We start from the raw sequence: 22,849 nt of genomic DNA, 5'->3' as shown, positions 1-22,849 counted from the left end.
CAATTGGTCGCCTCTTGCACACCCGCAACTGGGGAACCGGCCCGCAACCCAGGCATGTGCCCTGGCTGGGAATCAAACTGGCAACCTTTCAGTTCGCAGGCTGGCACTCAGTCCACTGAGCAACACCAGCCAGGGCCTTATTTTTTTTTCTTTTTACAAATGAAAGTCTTCTGACTTGTGTGATATCCTAATGATGTAATTAATCATAGCCATATATCTCACAAGGTAATTTTTGTGAATGACCCAATTGAAAGCACAAAAATTATAAAAACTGGATAAAACTAGTACCTGTTTGGTTAGACAGGCATGAAGAGGATTCCACAAAGGCCACAAAGGAAATAAAAGTAGGAATTCTGGGAGATAAGCAAATACAAAAGCTGTTTTCTTCCCGTTGATTTTTTCCAAACACTGGACACTATAGAACTTTCTTGCTTAATGGTTGTCAAGGGGACGGGGAAACAATTCCCAGTCTCGGCCGCTGTCATGGGAGACTCCTTGGTGAAGCTGGGGCCCCAAAGACGACTCCGATAGGGAGAGGGTAAATCAGCGCAAAGAAACGCGTTCGCCGTGTTACAGACCTGCAGCAAGAGCTTGAATCGCTCCAACCGCAAAGCCGAGCTCGGTTAGGCTGCCTCCCTGCTGTAGCTGTCAGTCACTGGAAGAAGGTAGTTTTGAAGTTGAGGGGAACAAATTCAGTCCAGGTCGAGATAGGAAATACTACCCAGGTGTTGGAGCTCAACCTTGAAAAACACATGGGATTGATTTTAGCAAGCAAAGACTGTCCAGGTGCCGAGAACGAAGGAGCAAAGGACACCGTTGGGCCTGTGGCGGTGGCAGGCCCCGGACGCCCTCAGCAGTACCGTCCAGCCCAGCGGAGCACATGTGTGGGCGCACTGCGTTCAGAACTGCGTTCAAAGGCTCGCTTCCCCTCTCGGCCCCTAGGGGTGCTTGTTGAGGCATTTGCTCTGTGAGGGATAATTTTATGCAAGTAGCATAGTTTCAGAAGATCTTCCCTCTCCTTCCCTCTTCTGCATGAATGTCTGTTTTGTGGCTTCTTAACAGACATTGAAATTGAACTGTGTTGGAGGCCTCAATTTCGGGGAGCTGTAATTGACCATAACGGTCCTTCCAGTGTCAGTGTCACACGTGTTCCGTGACACCCGTGAGTAGAGACTCTGGTGCACACAGCACGGACCCGTTGTGCTGAGAGGCCACACAGATAGCCACCAGCCCTGCGTGCTGGTCAAAGAATCAACAGATCCATGGGGAGGGTGGGAATAAGGTTTATTACAGAATTAGAGGGTGAAGAAAAGAGTTTTATTGAGGAAGTGCAGCTTGAGATAACGGTGAAAGGGAGATGGGGGAGGAGGGAGTGTTTCCCATGGTAGATACGGTGAATATATACAAGTGTAGCTTCCAAAAACTGAACTGGGGAGTGGAAGGGAGGAATAAAAACAGCTTCGTAAATGACAGAGGACATTGTGTGTATGTCTACAAATAGGCGTTCGTAAGTTTAGGTGCTGGAGCAAAGATGGCACGTCCCCAAAGGATACCTAACCACAGGCGGCCCTTGGGCTTTCAGAGGGATTTAACTCAGGTCAGCAGTTTCCCCAAGGCTGAAACAGCAAGGAAATGATAGCTGTTTCAGCCGGTTGTGCTCTGTGGAGCCATGCTTTCTGGTGCCCTTTGAAACGGGAGGCTTAAGCCTGTCTCTTCACAACCCTCTGGAGAGCGGGGTCACCAAGGGTGATGAGACGATCGCATTGTCCAATTACATACGGTGAGCTGTCATGTTATTTTACTTGTGTTTGAATTGTATGGCTGTTCCCAATTCGGCATTCATTTAACAAGCATTGAGTCTTCACTACAAGCCAAGTGCCAGAGACAGATGGTTTCTGCTGGCCGGGCTGTGTGTCAGGCACTGGACTTGGTGCTGAGTGTACCAGGGGTGAGTAAGGAAAACATATCCCGGTACCCATGGAGCTTACGGTCTTATGGGGAGCAGGAAATTGACGACTCCAGCACAAATCAAACTGCCACCACCCACCGTGGTGGTGAGTGCTGTAAATGAGAGTGCTCAAGGACAGAGTGAAGGACCCCTGCTTTTTCACCAGGTGGTTAGGGAAGGCCTCGCAGAAAAAGCGCCCTTTGTGCTGACGTCTGAAGGATAAAGAGGACTCAGCAGAGCTTAGACTGGGAGTGCGGGGGGTGGGCGGGGGGTGTCAAGGGATCCAGGGCCTGGGCAGAGGAGAGGCCTTGCTACCCCGAAGCGGAAGGAGCTGGTGAAGCAGTGGATAAGAACTAGTTGGCATGGGGAGGTCTTTATACAGTAAATGGATTCAGGAAAAAATGGCTACAAGTCCCTGATGTCACTAATTCTGAGGGGCAGCTGCAATGTAAGTATTCTAAGTTATTTCTAGAGCCTTAAGCCCAATGAACATAAGTAATTGAAATAAAATGCAGGAATAATCACATTCAGAAAATTGCAGGTTTTTAGTCTGTGTTTTATAACATTTTAATATGATAAATACACTGTTTTAATATCCTGTCTTTTAAAGATTGTCATACATAGAAACCAGCTTTTGACAGGCTGATATTTTTCTAGGTATTTATAGTTTTTTTAGTTATTGTAAAAATGCAAACCTAGGAAAGGAGTATAATCACTCATTATATACCTGTAACCTAAAATAACAATTTAACATTTTTCCATTGCTTTATTTTTGGCTGAACTATTTTAAAAATGTGACACTTTCTCTCAAACACATACATATGCATTTCTAAAACATAAGGAAATTTCCCTGTACAACCATGAAATCATTAACAGCCATAAAAAAAAAATCACATTAAGTCCTTAATATTACCTAACCGGCCCCTCGACACCCCCCTCCCCCCTCCAGGGGGAGGGGAGGGGCATATTCGTACAGGCTTCCCGACTGGTCCCAACAGGGTCCACACAGTACACGCAGAGGAATCCCGTTTGTCTGTTCTCAGTGTAGAACAGCTCCCTCAACGCATTCCGTGTTTTTTCCTCCTGTGCATTTTCTTGTTGAAAACAGAAGGCTATTGTCTACTTACTGTCCTACCTTTAGAACTTGTCTGAGTTGCAAATGTCCTCTTTGCCTCAATTTCCTGTAAGCTAGGAATTCAGTCTAAAACTTGATTGCATTTAAGTTAGGTATTTATTGTGGGGGGGTTTTCTTAAACAGTAGAGAAATATAAGAAAAAGTTCCTGCATTCTCACTTCCAGGAGAACTTCTGTTTCTTCTTGTCTTCCCTCCCTCCGCCACCCAGTTCCCTTCCCCTCCCTTCCTCTTCACTCAGAAGAATATAGAGTTATGGAACCCAAACAGTACAGAAAGGTACAAAACAAATTCAGAGCTTGTCTTCATTGCTCCCCAAAGTCAACTACTGATGATCTTCACCTTTTCACATGAAAGCGTTATGTGTTGTATTTACCAACATGCTTTATTTCACATGTAAAAGGCTGATTTTTTAAATAATCACCTTAGCAGTAACTTAAAAACAACCTTTTGGACTAAAAGGATTAACTACAGCTTTCTAGATAATGTTTCATTATTGAACTCATAACTTCCTAAAGGATGTCTTTTAAATGTACCCGTAATTCTCAGATGATTCGAACTGCTAATCTTTTCATTTTGTTGCCATTTACTACACAATCCGACTCCGCCGCTTGGAGACCCCACACAGACAGCCCAGGAAACCGATGAGTATCTGACTGAGCCCGAACAGGAGCTCGAGCCCCCCCACAAGCAGCAGACCGACAAACACGGAGAAGTGGATCGTCTTGTATCTCTCTTCTTTAGACCCGGAGGACGCGGTGTCGTTTCTCCAGTTGTTCACAGGGGGAGAGTTCGGATCATTTGGAAGTACGCAGGATCCTTTGCTGAACCACTGTAGATCTAAGGATTCTGGATGCATCCTAGAAAAATGAAAGAAAAGATAGTCAGGAATTTCACTGTCCATCAGAAGAATGCGACATCGTGCCCAGGGAAGGGTAAGTAGAGTAACACAAAGCACTTTTGAAATTATATCGTAAGCCCCGGCTGGCGTAGCTCAGTGGATTGAGCGTGGGCTGCGAACCAAAGTATCACAGGTTCAATTCCCAGTCAGGGCACATGCCTGGTTGCAGGCCAAGGCCTCCAGCAACCGCACATTGATGTTTCTCTCTCTCTCTCTTGCTCTCTCCCTTCCCTCTCTAAAAATAAATAAAAATAAAATCTTAAAAAAAAGAAATTATATTGTGCCCAGAAATTATAGTTATGATCCAGGTGTCTGAGCATGCGTCCACGTACTCTAGTAGGTATAAAACTTCTAGTTCAAACTTTTTCTGTGTCAGAAATGGTTGACTCTTACTTAACAACTGCATGTGGGTCGGCCTGTTTGTGCAGGTGCTGCTCTACTTGCTAAAGACAAAAAAACGAAGGAGCTCTCCCCTTTGAAGGAGCTTGATTCTTCATGCAAAACCGCAGTGTTGCACTGCTCTTAAAGCAGGCGTACCGTTTTTACTCAGAAAAGGCATGTTAAATATGTCTAATTACAGTGATCTACACCCATTGGAAGAAGGATGGGAAATGAGAGACGTTTCACCCTGACACATCTACCCCAAGTTGATTTTTCTTCGCTTTACTACATAGTAGGACTGAGGGTTCTTAGAGGGGTTTCATCTCGGGTACCAGCAACAGAGTTCAACCAGGAAAACAAGTGTGAGCTCACAAGTGTGAGCTCATGGAAAATGAGAGCACCCCTTGCAGTTCACAGCAAGCCCAGGATCACTCTTGTAGCTGTTTGCATTCTGTGACTGTCACCCAGAGAGTGGGCATGCCGTGCATCCTGTCACCTCCAGATCCCTGGCAACTGATAGGTGACGGATTGTCATCTGCTGAGAGCTGCCTGTGTGCCCAGCATCTGTGGATGACATCTCTAATTTTGTACTTCGGATTTGCTAGTAAAGGGAGCGTCTTTGGTTTTGATTCGTAACAGCTGTGGGTATGAGCACGTACTAGCTGCTGTGTGAGACCGCCCGTGAAAGTCAGGTCACTTACCCTAACTTGTCCAGTGAGAATTCACAGCTGGCCGTACTGTTGTCTGGAGACTGACAGATGAGAGGGCCTTTCACGAGCGCCTGTGCCGAAACCAGTATGCAGTACACAGCGCCCAGGATCGTGAGCGCGTTCAGGAATGAGGAGAGAAACATCTGCAAAACGAAGTCGGGGCATTCGCACCTGTTACCGCACGTTCTCGGCCTGTTTCAAGTTTCCGCAGCAGCTGCTGCTGTTGCCCAGCTCCAGCCACCTTGCAGCGCTAGGCGTTAAGGTGGCAGTTCGATTAGATGTAACTTAGCAAAGAAGACAGAGGGCACAGACTCTGCCATTTGATTAGACACACGTTTTCTGAAAATTCCAAACCGTGTCCGTTTCAACTGGACACGAAGACCTGGTCCCTCCAATCTGTGTGTGTGCTTCCCACCTTGTAGAACCTTGACTAGACCTTAACTCCCCGAATTTTGATGTCTGCTCTCTCGACTCCTCAATCTTCCATCTGGATTTGGCCCCAATCCTGTAAGTGGCCAGGGGTGAGCATTTTGCAGTGGTCGGTAGGCAGTGTGGCATGAGAGCAGGGTTTCTCACCCTCAGCACTGCTGGCCTTGGGGCGTTTTGCTGCTGGGGGCTTCCTGTCTGTTGTTCAATGTCTAGCAGCGTTTCTGGTCTCCATCCACTAGATGCCAGTGACACACACACACACACACACACACACACACACACAGCTGTAGCAACCAGAAATGTTGCCAGGCCTTGCCAAATGTCTGGTGGGAGTGGGAGGGAGTGCACAGAACTGCCCCTGATTTTGGTGCAACACCACCACTGTTGGGGGGAAAGATTTTCAGTATCTAAGCGTCTTCCATTTCATGAATCAGAGTCACAGAAGAACAAAGAAAAAAGAAGCATGAGATTTGGCAATAGAAAGTGCTACAGCCCCAAAGAGAGTTGGTGTACGTGTGCTGTGTTTTCCAGAAAGAAGCTCTGCGTTGTTCAGGGAAGTGTCTTATTAGTCCGTGTTAGCTGTGGCTGTTTTAAATCTGCAGAAATGAAGGGAAGGAGCACCTCCTTTTGGTGGGAAAATACTGCGGGTCCTAGAGGGTTCACACGTTGTATTCTTCATGCCTGCCTTTAATGTGTAAGCAGAATAGATGGCTACTTAAATAAAGTGTGTTAAGGGAACATGGGCTTTACTATCCTTTTAGTAGCCCCAAGAGATGGATACTATCATTCCCCTCTTCTGGGTGAAAAAACTGCAGTTTAGGGTGCTGGATAAGGTTTCTGGACCACACAGCTGGTTAAACACTAGAGCTCAAGGTCTAATCACCAACCTGCACTTCTTCCAGCAGAACGATGGGTTTGGGGTGTAATTCAAACCCTGAATCTGCCACCCTTCCCTGGCCTGTGCAGGTCCCTTAAATTTGCTCATCAAGAAGTGCCACAGTGCTTGCATTTTGGCCATCTACGATTTCTGACTCCCCATCACTGCACAGAGGCCTGGCTGTAGACAGTTACTCCAAGATCTGTTTTTCCCTTAGCATTGGGGTTCATGTAAATGACTCGGCCCAACCAAAGTATTCAGAAACAAAATCAATCAATGGAGGAAAGGAAGGAGCAGGGAAACAGTTAAAGTCGGGGACATGGTGGGAAGAGCTGAAATAGGGGGCACGTCTCCGTTGAGGGACTCACTCCTTCACCACTTTCCCGGTGCTCCGGCCTTATCTACAGCCGAAGGATACAAGGTCTGACTTACACCGCAGTCCGCACACGGCTGGTGAGCAAAGTGGCTAAAAACCCTTCATTGCGCCTAACCCACGGACACTCGTGATTTAAGAGCCAGCCCCACTCTCACTAACAGAGCGTGAACAGTGTTTTTCGGTGCCCTCTCCCCTCGGCCAGTGAGTCAGGTCCAACACCCGCACGAGCAAGCGGTTTGATTTCTCCACTCGCTGCGTCCTCGGTGGAGAGAGAAAAATGGGCGCTGAGAAGACGCCAACTTTGTCGGGAAGGGTAGGAGTGTGTTGGGGGCGGGAGAGATTCTTACTGGAAATATGACACGAGACAAAAATCTGTGCAAATATTCTGATATTTTCAAGTTTGGGGATTCAGAAATATGTCAGGCTGGCTCTCTCAAGAATGTTGTGAGTACAGTACGGAGTTAATACGAAGCCCAACCCCAAGTGATGGCAGCTTAAGAAGAAACGTGCATAAAGGGAAAACTGAAATCTAAGATTTATTGAACACCTACAATGTATCAGGAGCAAAGATAGACTATAAACAATCAGCAAAATTAGTTATAATCCTAGGTAAATATCAAATGACAAAAGGACAACTTTTTTAAATAAATGTTTTAACTGCTATCAATATAGATGTGTGATATGGATCTAAATATGTAGCTCTTTAAACAGTGGCTCTCACCCCCGGGAGCACATTAGAATCCTCCTTTTGAAAAATGCTGATGCAGAATCCCTGGGCGGGAGGGGCGGGGCCTGGCATTGGCATATTTAAGACCCTTCCCGGGGATTCTAACGGCAGGGAACAGACCGAGAACCACGGCCTTCAAACCACAGACTCAGCCAGGAATTTGCTGTGGCTGCTCCTTGACTGACCTCTCCGCCTTCCTTGGAGAATCACCAGGGCCCTCAGAGTCGTCAGTAACGATGTTCATATGACATCAGTAATGTAACGACTCTGAATCTGGGGATCGAATGAATCGAGATGAAAATGGGTTTACTAGGTGTGCTGCCCTGGTAAGTTACTTGCTTTCCCTGAGGATCCCTTTCTTGGTCACTAAAACAGGTCACGTTCCCTTCCCACTTAAGGGTTTTGAGAGAGTGAAATAAGATAGTACATTTGAATGTGTTCTGAGGATATTGACAGAAGGTTGACAAGTATTAATTTTGACTACTTTCAACTTACTTAGTTACAATTTTATTCTTGGTAGGTATGTAGCAAATGTTTGAAAATATGACTCGTGTCTTCTTCAACCAAATAGAAGCAATTATCATTTGGAGCCTAGCAAACTAACCTTTCAGATGCTTGAGAGACCTGAGGATACAGTTCCCTTAAGTATTCGTGTGCAGCACAAAAATAACAAGAATTTTGTTCTTATGAAATCGATTTCAGCTCCGAGTGTGGTGTATAAATCTCCCTCTTCTGAAGACCTTTAGACAGGTGAAATTGGAGACGGAAGAGAGGCTGGATCCAAATTTATACTTTTATGGACAAGCAGAAAGCCTCTAGTTTCTGTGTGATCGTGTAATCACCCTAAGAGCACGTTTCTAAGACTACGGGCCTGCCGTTGGAGCCACGCGGTGACTTGGTGGCTACCGCAGCCCCGGGATGGCTTTGCGTAACTGAGCACGCCTGCTCCCGCCCTTTGCCCCCAGCCCCGCCTCCCGGTACTCACGCCGCCTCTGTTGTTGCAGCAGGCTCTCTTCCTCGCGGCCAAGGACGCTATGGTTGCCGGAACAACCTGGAAATTGCATCAACAGGAAAGACGAGTCTTATTACTTCTCACCAGTTGTAAAAGCAGTAATCTCTGCCTTCTGTTTACCAGCAGTCCGGGGAACCGGAGGGGATGAGAGGGGAAATCTGGCAATGCCCTTGATCTTCGATCCCCATTTCAACCAGAGAGATTGAAGAGTGGGGAGGAACGAGGGATTTCAGGAGGGCAGTTCCAGCCTCTTCCTCCTACACTGCTGGACTCTGAGTCATCTTGAGAGAGACGCGGGTTGTACATCAAGTGAGTTATTTATTCATTATGTTGGAAGCAATGTTCCTGAAAGAATGGGTCGCACCATCCAAAATTCACTTTTTATTATTGTTACTGTAAGCTGCCGCTGCTACCCAATTTCCCAAAACCTGCTGGGAGTCTGGCTAGCATCCAGGATGGAAACGGACGGTTTTGTGCCTGCCTGGCAGTCGGGGAGAAGAATTCCGACCCCACTCCTTCCCACTCCCTAACCTTCCTCTCCCTCCCAGGTTCACCACCGTCTGGCTGGTGCCCCAGTTTAGGATTGGGAAGTATTTCTGGTTCCACACTCTCCTTTCTCCTCCTTTCTTTATGTTAGTGTTCAGAACTCTTGTGTATTTTGCATTCTGTGTCAAGGGAAATAAATACATGTTGCCTAGGGAAGCTGTGAGAAACAACATCATATTCTTAGGGCTTGGGTTTACATTTTTGGTCATGTCTTAGCAGCAGCTGTGAGTAGAAATTCTTGCTGGACGAAGTTTTGTGTCACTGAAGAGTGGATCGCCAATGACTTCCTTCCACTTAAGAAACTTGAGCCATCAGGGGTTTTGCCACCCCAGCACAGCTGCCATGGAGTAATTCTTTCCTTCCTCTCTCGTTTTCTAGCATTTTTACTGAGTGCTTACAACCTCCCAGGCACTGTTGTAGGGGCCGTGCGTGTTTTGGTCCGTGCCAGCCTCAACAGTCCTGCAAAGTCAGTGCCATTATTATCCTCGTTTTACGATGAGAAAACTGAGGCATAGAAAGTTTGAGGAACATGTCTAAGAAAGTGGAGGAGTTTGGTACCCATACATACGCGCTACAGTCTTCTGAGCTTAAGGAACAAATCATTTCGCACAGGAACTGGCAAACTGTGGCCCACCACCACTTCTTTGTCACAAATAAAGTTTTATGAGAACACAGCCATGCCCATTCACTTATATTATCTGTGACTGCTCTCTCACACCAACAGTGCAGTTGAAGAGTCGTGCGAGAGATTCTCTGGCTCTCAGAGTCTAAAATATTCGTGATCTTCTTTCCAGACAAAAATTTGTCAACTACTGACTTAGAAAATTAATGAACTTGTTAGTAGAAAGAGCAGCATTAAATGACAGCTTACATGGACATATGATTCCATTTTACTTATTGATGTATATTATACTCTGCTGACTTTCTTTAAGATTAATTTATTTCAGAGATGCTGAATATTTACTGTTATCGTTCCCTTCCCCTGCAAGGGGGTTTTATAAAGTAGCAATAACTGATATGAATCCCCACCCAGTTGCTTCGTGGCCTGTTAACGCATCTTTGTTATGTTATAACTCACTGTTTTGCCCATGCAGAGCTTTAGAAACTGGAGGGGCTCTCTATGGATGGACGTTACAGCGTGAGAAAGTGTGTAGGTGTATGTGTGACCGAATTATAAATCTTCCAGGTAGTCTGTCAAAATGAGTAATTGTGAGAGTACTCCTTCCCTGTGTGTCCTCCGCACATTTGAATGCATAAGAGCTTTTGTGAAACTAACAGTCTCGATGGTCCTTTGTTTTTGTAGAGAGGTAGTATTGTCCCTTCTCCCTTATGGAAACCCTCACGTACTTTCATTCACTTTCAGAAGAAAGGTATATGACTTACAAATGAAGTCCAGGGAGCTCTAGGCCACTGATACTCTGTGACAGAATGCAGACTTTCAGGAGTCCTCCAAGTACTTGAACAGGAGGGCAACAAAGCCAGACCTCATCACAAATACAAAAACTCGATGGTACGAATGCTTGTTATACAGACATCGAACTGGTTTAACATTCAACAGTTTCTTCTAACACTTTAATAATTGATAAATTACCATCGTGTAGTAAGAGAACTCAGTGAAGAATAACCATGATGAAGATCAGACTGAAGATCAGTTACATTGTATAAAATGGCCTTGGTACCAGGGTGGGGAAAGTAGTGAATACAGTTGTGAATATGTGAAACAGTTTATTCTTATATGATTATTCATTAATTGTAGTATTAATTTCTATTACAACTGTCACTCTACTTTGCCCACCCCTGTATTTTTTTTTAGAAGAAACATTTAAAACTCTTTTTTAGTGCTAGGAAAAGTAATAGCTATTGATTTTTTTTCATTTAGCACAAAATAGTTGAGGATAATTTTATAACACTCTCAGGTGTGATTTCAGAAGATAAAAAGGCTGCCCTCTGCCGCGAGTCCATCAGAGGAACACAGCCAGAGTGTGTTTTATGGTCACCAGTTCCCCAGGTGTTCTTGACGACTTCCTGGGAACTCTGTTTTGGAGGCAATACCAATGTAAAATGTTAATGCAATTTTGGAAGGATTTCAAGAACTGTGGCAAAAGCGCTTATCACAGACAGTGGTTTCTTCCTTATTAGCTTTTCTGTGCCTTTACAAGTAGGGTGAGAGGTCAGTGTTTTGCACTAGTGAGTGTTTTGACATGTTGGGAAGGACTGAATTCCCTTTGAAAAGTTATTCTCCCACATTATGTAGAGAGCTCCCCACAGGTATAGCTGAGAACCACGAAAATACACCTGTATTCTGAGCTCTTCTATCACCCACCTGTCCACCTGTCTGGGTGTGAACCTAGTCTTGAGGTTGAAGTTCAATCTATAAAGTACCTAATGGACTTTTCAAAGAGTCATCGATACTTTGACAACATTCTACCAGACGGAGTTAGATATGATAACCTTGTGTCATAAATACTCTTTGATCATGCTTATTGAAGGCAATGAAGTAAACTTAGTCTCTGAACAAGGAAGTCCAGGTTCTCGGAAACTGTCTCCTAGGTTCATGAAACCTGTCTGTGCTTCAGCTTCCTGGTCACTTCAGTTTATGGATTAAGTCATGGATTGCACCTTCCCCGTCCATCAGCCTGAGGCAGGTGCTGCGGACTACAGTGCAAATACAGATGGACAGCAACCTTGGAGTCAGATAAATCTGGGATGGGGTTTCACAACCACTCTGTGACCTTGTTAATGCTCCTAACCTTCGGTTTGTTTGTTAGATTACAGTGGATAGTATCTCCTCAGCCAGATCGTTGTAGAGACTAAATGAGATGACAGTGTGAAGCATGAACCCAGGAGCTGGCACTTCGCAGTGGTCTCTCTCTGTGTCTTTCTCTCTCTCCACCCCCTGCTCCCCAGAAGAAGACTACATGGAAGGCATGGTGCCATCATCACCTCTGGCTCCTTTAATACTAGCAAGACTTTTTTTTTATCACGATGGGCTTTGTGGTAGAGCCGATTAATATCTAAAGCTAGGCGAGATATTCTAAATGGGTTTCAACATAGGCACTTTCAGGAGCTTCCAGGAAATTACCATTGTGGACAAGTCTTGGCCAGCTGCTCCTGGCTTCTGGCCCAAGCTGATGCAAAGGAAGCTCACGCTATTCAACAGAGAGGAGCCTTCAGAAGGGCTGAAACAGACACAGAGATCTGCAATGGCATCACTTTCGTTGGGCACTGTGCTCACTCTCAGCCTGGAAGAGAGAACTTTCGTGGCTATTTGAAGAATTGGCGCATAGCTTTCCAGACTTTGTCCTTTCAGTAGCGCTTTCTCCCTAAAGCAGGGTGAACGCATTGCTCACAGTGCTAAAGGAAAAGAAGCCATCGGCTTTGGGGGAATGCTTCCTGATGCCTCTGCTATCTCAAGTCCTGTGTGCCTCCCGAAAGACAAATATTTATCTAGAGTTTAATACACGATGACTCAAGAGTGTTTTCATGTGAGTCCAGGGGTCAGACCAGCAGCGGTAACTGATCATCGTGAAGGATTCAGGATGCAGGCAGAAAATGTGTCCACGATTGAAGAATGGCCTTCATGTGTCCGCATCTCTAAAACAGAGATGCAGCAGCAGCTGTCACACACACACACACACCACACACGTCTACGCAAAGGCTCATCCCTCTGGCGCCAACCAGGCCCCATCAGGCAGCGCCCCCCGTGGTGTAACAAACAAAAGCAAGCCTCTTGAATGCCGAGTTCCCAAACTTCAAATTCCACGCCCCCATTTTGTGAAGATGGAAACAAAATCATAGGATAAATGATGTGCAAACAGTAATATATTAGAGACGGAGCTAGAGCTGAGAGACTCTGCCAGGCCCAAAAACAGTATTTACTCCTCCACACAGGTGGGCCCTACCCGGCCTGCTTCCTCAGAATTCCCAGGAGCAGGTCTGTAAATCTGCTACAGGCGCCTCGGGCGACTCACGACCAGGCACCCTGGGGAGTTCTGCACTACAGACACTGCTCCGCTGCAGACATCCACACGCACGGACTACTGACAATCACCAGACTTGGCGTGGAACCAGCATGGCGACGCCCTGGGCCATGTGTAAGATCCGAGTCGAGAAGGCACAGAGGTCACGGGGCCAGGGTTTCGGGTCCCAGATCCCATAGGCCCACTCCCTTTGGTGCAGGCGATGCCACACTCATGCCACGCAATTGTCCTCATTCAGAATGTCCGTCCTGCGTGCAACGTTTCTTCCCAGTCTGACTGAGCACCTCCCACTCCTGCCGTCTTCCCTGTGAGTGCTTGAGCACGGTATTGGCGAAGGAAATTTGAGGGGATTCATTGAAAAGGTCCCTAACACTAGCCGTAAAGCTTGAAGGAGCAGTCCTACATGTAAAGAAAGGCGATGGGTAATAACCCAACCAACTTCCATCCATTTCATTAGCTTTTGCCCAAGCTCCTTAGCCTGTACCACGTATTTAATTCATTTAAGTTGTCATTCCTCACTGCTAACCAATCTATACCATACCCCCACCCCTGCCTGTATCCTAAGTCAAAACAGGTCACAGGAAGCCTGAAAGATGGTCACTAGAACTTTGGCAAAGTAGGGCTTTCTCCACATCAAGTCACATAAATGTTACTCACCATCAGACCTGCTCCTATAATTCCTGGGAACCACCACTCAAAGCAGGAGATGGGGTTATGACGAAACTGGCCTTCATCGATTCTGTTGACAACCAGAGGCACTGCATTGAGGGCTACCCCCAGCAGGAGCAGAACCAGGAGGCTGAATCCGTTGCAGGAGGTCCATCCTTCACAGCAAGTCATGGCCACCCCCGGTGCAGGGAGAAGTGCTTTTCAAGTGGCTCTTGGTGCGGCCCTGTTGTGCCTTTTATCCTGAGCCTTCTATCCTGGTTAAAGATTAGCACTCATAAAAATTAATTTTGGGGAATCAGTTCAGAGTCCAAGAGGGAAGTACATTAGTATGGGAACAGGAAGTAAGGGTAAGTTTACATTACGTGAGGTGGGGAAAGGAAGTTGGGGAAAAGTCTCCAGTTTCTGTTAGGTAAACTTAGGCGTGAAAATAGGCAGGCCGAAGCTAAGGACAAAGAAGAACAGGTTTAAGAGATGCTTCTCGCCCTGGCTGGCGTGGCTCGGTGGTTTGAGCACCAGCCTGCAAAACAAAGGGTCACCAGTTCGATTCCCAGTCAGGGCACATGCCTGGGTTGCAGGCCAGGTCCCCAGTGGGGGGCACACGAGAGGCAACCACACATTGATAGTTCTCTCCCTCTCTTTCTCCCTTCCCTTCTTTCTAAAAATAAATAAATAAAATATTTTTAAAAAGAGATGCTTCTCTAACATATTTTACTAGTGTAGCTTATAAAAATGAGGGCAAAAATATCCAGTTAATATACACTATTTTCTCCTGTTGTATTGACATTATTGCCAGTATTGAAGTTCCTTACTTTGAAATTGTTTCACAACAAAAAATGAGATTGCAAAATAATATTTCCTCTGCTACAAATGTTCTTGATTAGTCAAAATCTGGGGGAACACACAAAATTTAAAAATTTTTGATGTCATGTTATCCCAGTCTTGTAGACTTAGAGGTGACCCCATTAAGACTTGCGTGAAGTCCAATTAATGCTACTAGACTCTTAAGTGTTCAACTGTGGAGACCAGAATGGAACGGAGTGGTAGAGGAGAAGCCGGGGGAGGGATCATCGTATTTTATTTTCTTCGAACTTTTTTTTTTTTAGAGAGAGAGGGAGAAAGAGAGGGAGGGAAACATCGACGTGAGAGAGAGACATCAATCGGTTGCCTCTCATACACACCCCACCCAGGAACCAAACCCACAGTTCAGGCATGTGCCTGGACTGAGAATCAGACCTGTGACCTCCTAGTTTGTGGGACGACACCCAAGCAACTGAGCCACACCGGCCACGGCTCTTTGAACCTTAGCACTTACTTGGTCACGTACAGCACATTTCTGGACCCAGCTTCCCTGTGGTCTTTCTACCAGTTCTTGAGCTTCTCCAGAAAAGGCCTGTCAGTGGGATAGTCTTTAAAACACAAAGTCCTCATTTATGCTAATCATCCACCACGAATCGACCGAGGGACTCTGCTCCTGGTGGTTACTGAGCGTCCCACACTCACAGAGGCAGCGGTCCCCTCCACTCTGGCGCCCACAGTCGTGGAGGCAGAGCAAAAGGATGCACTGAGCCACACTCTGAGTCTGAATATTGCCGTTCAGAAGAGCGCCCCCATCGCTTCTGTTCATATCTTGTTGGGCAGATGAGTCACTCAGTTACACTGGAGTTCAAGCGGGTGATGAAATACAAACCAACATTCATCCAGAGGCAAATCAAACATTAGGCAGCTCTACTATGTACCATGCCTTTCTTCTACTTCTGTGTAATTCCCATCCCAGTCCAGAGCACGGATTCAGCAAATGCTGTTGGGAATGGTGAATGAATGAATGGATGGATGAATGGATGAGTGAATGAATGAATTAACAAGAAATGGAGTCCATCCATAAGCTCAGATGGAATGGGCTTAGAGGGTATCACCCCAGCCTGCTGAAGCTGGAGAGCAAAGTAACTGTGTTACACTCGTCGTGTCTGGTCATGGACATTGACCTATTAGCCCTAGTTTGGAGTCAGAGCAGAAGATGACTCTTTGTACCAAATGGGTTCAGAACACCCCGCCCACCCCCATAGCACACACAGCACTGCACATGACTGGAAGAACACCATCACGGAACCCTGCAGTGGGCTAGGAGAAGGGAGATGCTTCCACTTTATGATCTGTACACTCCTGCATGGTGAGGTTTCTAGAACAATTACGTATTTGTTTTATAAAAGTTCATTAAAAATCACCCTCCCAGTAGGTTATAGAGGTTTTATGATTATGTCATTTGCAATATTACACAAAGAAATTCTATATTACTGAGTTGACTGCATGTGAAGAGGTAGTCACCTCTTTAGAATGTGGGTCTGCAACTGTACATCCTTTTCCTTGATGAGGTGCTGAATTAAAGAGCTGTTTAGATATCAGTTTATTTCTAGGGACCTGAACTGCGTGGACCCCACCCAACTCTGAGAGTGGAATCTGACTTCCAGACTCTTTTGCTGGAAGACAAACCTAGGAAGCGGCATGCTTTGTCAGAGGTCAAAACACAACTGATTTCCACTTGGGCTTGGTACTTCTTTGCACTTGCGACTAAGCCTAAGTATCCAAAGAACTATGTAAAAGTGTGGAAACACAGTCTATACTTTCTGAAAGGGATGATAAATTTAACGATAAAGCTGAAAAGGGAATTAGCTTACAACTGAACAGAAGGAGTATCATCGACAATTTTTGAGGTAGCTTTCCAACCCACGTGTCTCCTGTAAAAACAGCCCCTTACGTGAGTAGACCTGTATTTCATTTGCGTACAGGTGGCTACAGAAGCCGGCTCTTCCATTCTCTCCCCAGGGCTTGGAAAAGAGACACTGGTTATTCGCTGTTACACATGAAATGGGAGAACATGTGTACCAGTTAGGATTGGGCTTTAGCTGCCTGTGAAGAGACATGCAAATAGAAATATCTTAGAGAAGGTAAGAAATGTAGTCCTTCGCACACGAGAAATCTGGAGGAAGGTACTCAAGAGCCTGAATGATAGCTCCACGGCCTCAAGGATCATTCCAGTTCCTGGATCCACTATCTTTTTAACCTCTTCATACTCGGGATCAACACAGGGTGGCCCAAGCTGCAACTGTAACATCCACTCTCCACTCGGAAGGATAAAGAGAGAGAAAGGCCCACCTTCTTCCTTCTAAAGGGCCATCTCGTGGGCCGGAAGGCAGCCACGTGACAACACTCAACTGCAAGGGAGTCCGGGAATAATGCCTTTATCTCAAGTGATGTGGGCCCGGTTAAAATAGAGAGGAAGGGGTAGGAGACAGAGGGTCCTGCGTAGGCAATCTGCAGTCTCTACCATATCGTACAAATTAATGAGCTATGCCAGGAGAAACAGAGGAATCAGTCTGCAAAAAAGGAGGAGGAGGAGGAGGAGGAGACAGCGGATGTGCAGAAAGAAGGGCGAGGGCGTGGCTTTAGAGGAAGGCGGAGAAAGGGGAGCTGGCTGGGTGCTCGCAGGCTTTCTGCTCTTTGATTTCTGCCGCATGGAGCAGGTAACCCCAGGTAGACACCGACTGACGGCAGGTCCTGTCCTTGTTTTCTGTGAGATGCCTCTATATTCTTATAATAAATTATCCCTTTTATACTACTATGAGTGGGTTTCTATGTGCGAACAAAAATGCTAGGTCTGAGAGTCACTAAAACCAAGGACAGAAAAGTGTGCAAACAACGTGTCCAACACCACACTGAAGCAGCAAGAGGAGTTCAGGAAAAAGGGAGGATTCTATGAAGAGGGGTAGGGAAGTAGGATTCCTCTCAGTGTTGGAGGTGGCTAGAATTTGACACAAAAAGATGGTCAGAAGGGTCTTTTCCGTACCACTGTCAGTTGCAGAAGACCAAAACCCTCCCCCTACATTAAGCAGGAAGAGATGTAATTGAGGAGTTATGTGTTCCAAATTGTTAGGAGGCCAGGTCAGGCAAGCTGTAGGCTGGTCCCTAGGAATGCCTCACCGGACGTGAATGCTGAATGGCCCAGCGGAGCTGCTGCCTCTGCAGGCGTCAAAAAGTCAAGGGCATTAAGAAGCCGCCTCTGGAATGGTCAAGTTCAAGCATACACCACTGCAGCTACAGTCCAGGAAGCCAGGTCGCTGCTGCTGCTCCTGCCCCTACACACCCTCGAGGCTAGTGACTGGGCTCTGGGACCTTGCACTTGACTTCTGCTCGCCACTGCGTCGGTTCCTTCACTTCCGTAGAACTAATGTCTGGACCCAGGAACATCGTTGCTGTACAGCAAATTCAACAGCCCCATCTTCCTTATCAGCAACAGACAAAAGTAGCAGAAAGAGGCCCTCCACCTCCTTTCTGTCTTCCTTGTTTCTCAAGGGTGGACCTAATCGTTGCAACAGCCAGACCTTAGTTGGAGAGTATTCTGGGAAATGTAGTTCTCAATCTTTCCAGCTTCTACCCAGCAGAAAGGCATAGGAGAAGGACATCAAAATAGATACTGAGTGAGACAATTCATCATAGTGATCTCGCTTAAACTATATGAAGAAATTTTTCTCTAGATTATCTGGGATTACCATATGACAGATTCTTCTAAGATAATTTCAGTTGTGTGTGCATTTCTTACACATCTCAGATGTCTAGACATTTAGACTTGAATGTCTAGAATGATGTGTAACATTTTAAAAACAAGTCTAAAGGTCCTATTTAGTTCACAAGAGAACACTCCACGAGTATTAGAAAAATGTCTTTCTCTAAGGCATAGGAGAGAGTGAGTGTACGAGAGAGAATGGAGTCCCAGCCAGGTCGCATTTATGCCACTGGTGGGAACGGGAGGTGACGCAGAAGCACCCTGTTCTATCCTCTCCCCCCGCTCCTAGCTCCCTGCACGTCACCGCCCTGGGGGCAGCGGGGCTTGTGTCAGACCCCAGGGGCTACAGTTCCTCCCTCAGCCCTATAGGAGAAGGCAGCTCCTCCACCTTCTGCCCAGGCTTGGAGGCCCCACCCCACAAAAGATGCACTTGACCTTAAGGGAGCTCCACCCATGCACCGAGTGTGCACCACAGCACCCTGGGTAACCACCCCAGGAGGAATTTACATGAGTGGGTGTGGAACACCCATCCATGTCTCTCTGTCTGGCATCCTCTTCCTAACATACGCCAGGCAAATTAGCTGAAGGTTTTCTTAGAACATACGCTTATTGCCCAGCAATGTCTAAGCTTTTACCTTGCACAGTAGAGAACTGTTGGAGGTGTCAGCCAGGTATGCACTGCACTTCCCAGCTCCCCATGCATTTGGGCTGGGCCGTGTGACTACCACTAACCAACAGGAAGTGAGGGAAATAAGCTGTGTCACTTTCAAGCTATGGGTCTTAAGAAGCGACCGTTGTTGTCCACTCTCTTCTCTTCCACTTACATTTCGGGGACAACGAAGCTACCTTGGAAGTCGTGTGTTGAAAATACCCATCAACCTAGATTCCTGAATGTCTGGATGGAGTGCAGCTCCCCAACCCCTCTGCCCGCCCAGAGCAGCTCCAGGTAACTGACATCAGCAGGAAATAAATGTCTATTGTGTTAGGTCGTTGTACACTTTGCGTCAGTTTGTTCCAGTGGGTAGCACCACCCCAGTAAACTCAGTGTATCCTCTGCCATTCACCTGAGAACCTCCCTTACGCCTGCCACATATTGACCAACGTGAATCCCATCATTCCCGCCCCTTGTCAAAACAACATCAAAAACAAATCAAAGACAGTGAAATTCTAGGGTTTTTTTTTTCTGGTGTTTTATTCAGAACTTGTATTCAGGAAAGGTAGAGAGCGCCGAAACAGTGAGAAATATACAGTATACAAGCAATGTCAGTAGTGATGCATGTACAAGAATTCCACAAACAGCAAACATTTCGAAAAAAGGCAATACATTAAAAAGCATTCTTTTATTCCACTGAGCTCATGAATGTGAATTTTTTCAAGCTGTGGCCTTGAAAAAACTCAAGTACAGTACAAATTTAGATTGATAGACCAATTTGGATTGAGATGTTTACATATACTTTATAAATACTGTGTGTGTTATATATATATATAAATGCCCGCTCCAGCCAGGTTATATAAAAGAGTCTATACAGTAGAGAAAGTATGAATTTAGACTTGAGAACTCTATAGTTTCATATACCACTATAAAACTATAAAGGTCTTTAAAGATTTCTTAGTTCAAGCTTATCATCTTACAGATGAGTCAGTAAGGCAATAAAACTCAGGGAAGCTAAGGTGACTTATTCATGCTTGGGCTGTTCTGGCAGAGCGTGGACTTGAATTTGGGACTTCTGTTTTCAAATCAGGTGTCTTTCTATGAAACCACAAGTGTGACATGTAGGTGAACCAGAGAGATGCAAGTTCAGAAGGTCTGAACATCTAAGCCCAGGAGTGAGCGTGGCCCCCGGCAGCACCTGCCCAGAGGCCGGGCCAGGCGCCTAGCAGCAGCACTGCCTCTGGCAGCAGCACTTCCTCTGGCAGCAGCCCTTCCCACAGCCGCAGCCACAGCCACACGAGCCACAGCCGCAGCCACAGGAGCGACGGCAGCAGCAGACCACGGGGACACTGCAGCAGCCCCCACAGCAGCCACAGCAGCAGGGGCAGCAGCGGGAGCAGCAGCCGACCCGGTAGGTGCTGCAGCCACCACAGCCGCCACCACAGCCACCACCACAGCCACCACCACAGCCACCACAGCCACCACCACAGCCGCCACCGCAGCCGCCACCGCAGCCACCACAGCGTCTACCACAGCCACAGCACCCCATGGTGTCAGTAGAGAGAGGACTCAGGAGAGGCGAGCAGGGAGACTCAGGAGGTGAGGGAGGTCTGATGCCCCTCCTGCAGGGGGCGCCCTTTTATACCACCTTCGGCTGGGGCTTACTTAACCCAAGCACATGACTGGCTCCCTATTGTTGTTGTTTGTGTCCCAGGGGGAATGTTACAGCGTCTCTGCTGTACTTCCTTAGTGACTGTTGGCCACGTAAAATAGCTTGCTTTAGTCCCAAATTGCTTTGTTTTAAAGGCATAGTCACAACAGAACTATGAGGGTCTGAAGCATTCCAGTCCTCTTCATTTTCTGCACCACCAGTGCAGGTCTGACTCTGCAGTCTTCATGTGAACTGTAAACATGTGCCATCTGATTCTTTTCATTTTTATTCAGTGTCCTCATTGATCCTTTTTAAGAGGTGGCACCAAGAAACGCCTACCAAGGCTGCTGTCTTGACCAATTAAGAGGCCTCGAGGCCTCAAGACCAACATTTCCCAAACCCCTCATGTCCCAGATTCAAGGACAAGAAGAATCTGTGGGGCCGTTAGTACTTAGATTCTGCAAGTAAGAGATGTGATGAGTGTCACGTAGCAAAAAAAAAAAACCAACTCTTAAAATCCCAAGAGCCTGGGTCCCCGAGTCAAGCCTTGGAGGTCGGTGCACGAGCCGAGTGCTGTCTCATGGCATGACCAGGCACACACGTGGGCCCACTGTCGGGCCGCCCAGGGGCGTGAGCCACGGTCCTGGCCCAGAGCTCTCCCCCAGGACACGTCGACAGGATGGTGGGAGTAGCTGGGAAAACATATTCAGTACAACTTTTTATTTGGCACATTAAACATGTGTTATCCTTGAGATACAACAGAGCGTGACGTGCAGGTAAATCTTATTTGTAAGATAACGGCCCTCAAGGAGGCTGCTTTAGGACTGCTTCAAGTAGGAGTGTTACAACACTCAAGGGGTTCCCAGCTCACAGCACTCAAGGGGTTCCCAGCTCGGGGTGTCCCATTCAAGAAGTACTTGTCTTGTCTTCAGGTAGCTGTGTCTCCCCAAGGGAGGCTTAGCCATTGCTTCCATTCACTCTTTGGTTAATTACATGTTGATATCTTCTTTGCAGTTGGCTACATTTGTCCAATGAGTCCCTGTCAAGCTCATCCTGTTTACAGCCGCATCTGCAAAATACTGTGCTACATTTTAACATGCAGCTGGAACTGCATTTAGAAGAAGAGCTGCGGGACCTGGAGGCCCTTGCCCTGTCTAACAGGAGCACTGGCACAAACAAGTCGCTTCAGTTTCACAGGCATGTGCCGGTGGCCTGCCCTCCCTCCAGAGGTGGTTTCTACAAACGGGGTGGGGCTGAATCTTCAGTAATCATGGGAGTTTTCCACGCACCCAGGAGGAGCCCTCTTAGGTCTGGGTAAGAAGAGCCCTGCACATTAGGGTCCCATAGATCATAAGCACCCAAAAGCGGATCTGTGAAAGAATGCAAGGGCCCCTCTGTCACTGCGGATCCAGGGCCCAGCCCGTAGGCACCAAACCCCCACTGTGGGAGGTCACTGGTCCGCCCAGGCCTTCCCCAGGGAAGGGCCTCTCCACAGCTTTTGCCCTGTGTCCTGGCAACTGGAGGTGATGGCTCTGCCTGTTCTGGGGGTTTGTGGGCTGCCGGCCTCGGAGCTTGTGGAGGCAGTTGTGTCTGGTGGAAACACTTAGATGGGAGAAAAGACGGACTGACTGGTCAAACCCCTCCTCCCAGCACGCATACACAATATTCTTGCATGACCAAGTGTCATTTCCACCCTTTCCTGCTTCCCCTTGTGTTCTAATTCCTGGTTCCGGCGGCTCTCACAACAGTCACCCCTGGTGGCTGAGCAATGTTTACCGTGGTAAACAACATGTGTTTTCCTACTCTTGTTTACACGGAGCTAGACATAACATGCGTGAACCAGGCCCTTAATCCTCTACATTGGCCATAAATGAATGTTAAACACTAGGCCGGCGAATACTTTCACTTTCAAAATGTGTTTGCTTACCATTTAATGAAATATTAAGTAACTAAATATTTCAGCTTTATTTCAATGATTTGTCTTTCAAATGTGGATGTGTATTCCTTATAATCTGTCTTTGTCTCTTAATGTTGTAGGTCGTTTTGAAGATTCATTTTAAGGCGTTTCACTTTCAAAATGTGAAAAGTGGGTTTCTTGTACTTCACTCAGCTAGATTAAGTACTGTGCCCAAGGTCACCCACGTGGTGACTTTGGGCTGGGGTGCTAAGCCGGGTCTCTCTGACATTAGGCAGCGGACTCTGTTTTTAGCAACAAGCTAGTGAGGACGTGGCCTGCACCTGCGGTATCTCTCCAGCCCGCCTCCCATTCTGCGTGGTCCTCTTCTTGTTTTCAGCCCCTT

At 46.8% G+C, this 22,849-nt stretch overlaps 2 protein-coding genes across 3 annotated transcripts; both read right to left on the bottom strand.

Moving 5' to 3' along the window:
- Positions 1-2,490: 2,490 nt before the first annotated feature.
- Positions 2,491-13,890, bottom strand: TM4SF20 (transmembrane 4 L six family member 20). 2 transcript variants are annotated; one of them, XM_045854645.1, is made up of 4 exons: positions 13,677-13,890; positions 8,467-8,532; positions 5,064-5,215; positions 2,491-3,940 (listed from the first exon to the last, which is right to left on the bottom strand). In XM_045854645.1, exons 1-4 carry the CDS (start codon positions 13,857-13,859, stop codon positions 3,670-3,672), a joined length of 672 nt encoding a protein of 223 aa, XP_045710601.1. In that variant the 5' UTR covers positions 13,860-13,890; the 3' UTR covers positions 2,491-3,669. The 2 variants fall into 2 exon arrangements, with proteins under 2 accessions (XP_045710601.1, XP_045710610.1); XM_045854654.1 differs by lacking the exon at positions 8,467-8,532.
- A 6,230-nt stretch (positions 13,891-20,120) lies between these two features.
- Positions 20,121-20,447, bottom strand: LOC123827981 (small cysteine and glycine repeat-containing protein 4-like). Its single transcript, XM_045852447.1, has one exon. It carries the CDS (start codon positions 20,445-20,447, stop codon positions 20,121-20,123), a length of 327 nt encoding a protein of 108 aa, XP_045708403.1.
- Between the last annotated feature and the right edge of the window lie 2,402 nt (positions 20,448-22,849).

Source organism: Phyllostomus hastatus, unplaced genomic scaffold, assembly GCF_019186645.2.
Source record: "Phyllostomus hastatus isolate PE091 unplaced genomic scaffold, TTU_PhHast_1.1 phas_contig_137, whole genome shotgun sequence".
In the NCBI taxonomy this organism is placed as follows: Eukaryota; Metazoa; Chordata; class Mammalia; order Chiroptera; family Phyllostomidae; genus Phyllostomus; species Phyllostomus hastatus.
This window is presented reverse-complemented; position numbering and strand designations above follow the sequence as displayed.

Excerpts from the sequence above, each read along its gene's own strand:
- TM4SF20 (XM_045854645.1), bottom strand. The coding sequence starts at position 13,859 with ATGACTTGCTGTGAAGGATGGACCTCCTGCAACGGATTCAGCCTCCTG. Across the intron at positions 8,533-13,676 it reads TTATAGGAGCAGGTCTGATG|GTTGTTCCGGCAACCATAGC; the intron begins GTGAGTAACATT and ends TGCAATTTCCAG. Across the intron at positions 3,941-5,063 it reads TTCTCACTGGACAAGTTAGG|GATGCATCCAGAATCCTTAG; the intron begins GTAAGTGACCTG and ends TCATTTTTCTAG.
- LOC123827981 (XM_045852447.1), bottom strand. The coding sequence starts at position 20,447 with ATGGGGTGCTGTGGCTGTGGTAGACGCTGTGGTGGCTGCGGTGGCGGC.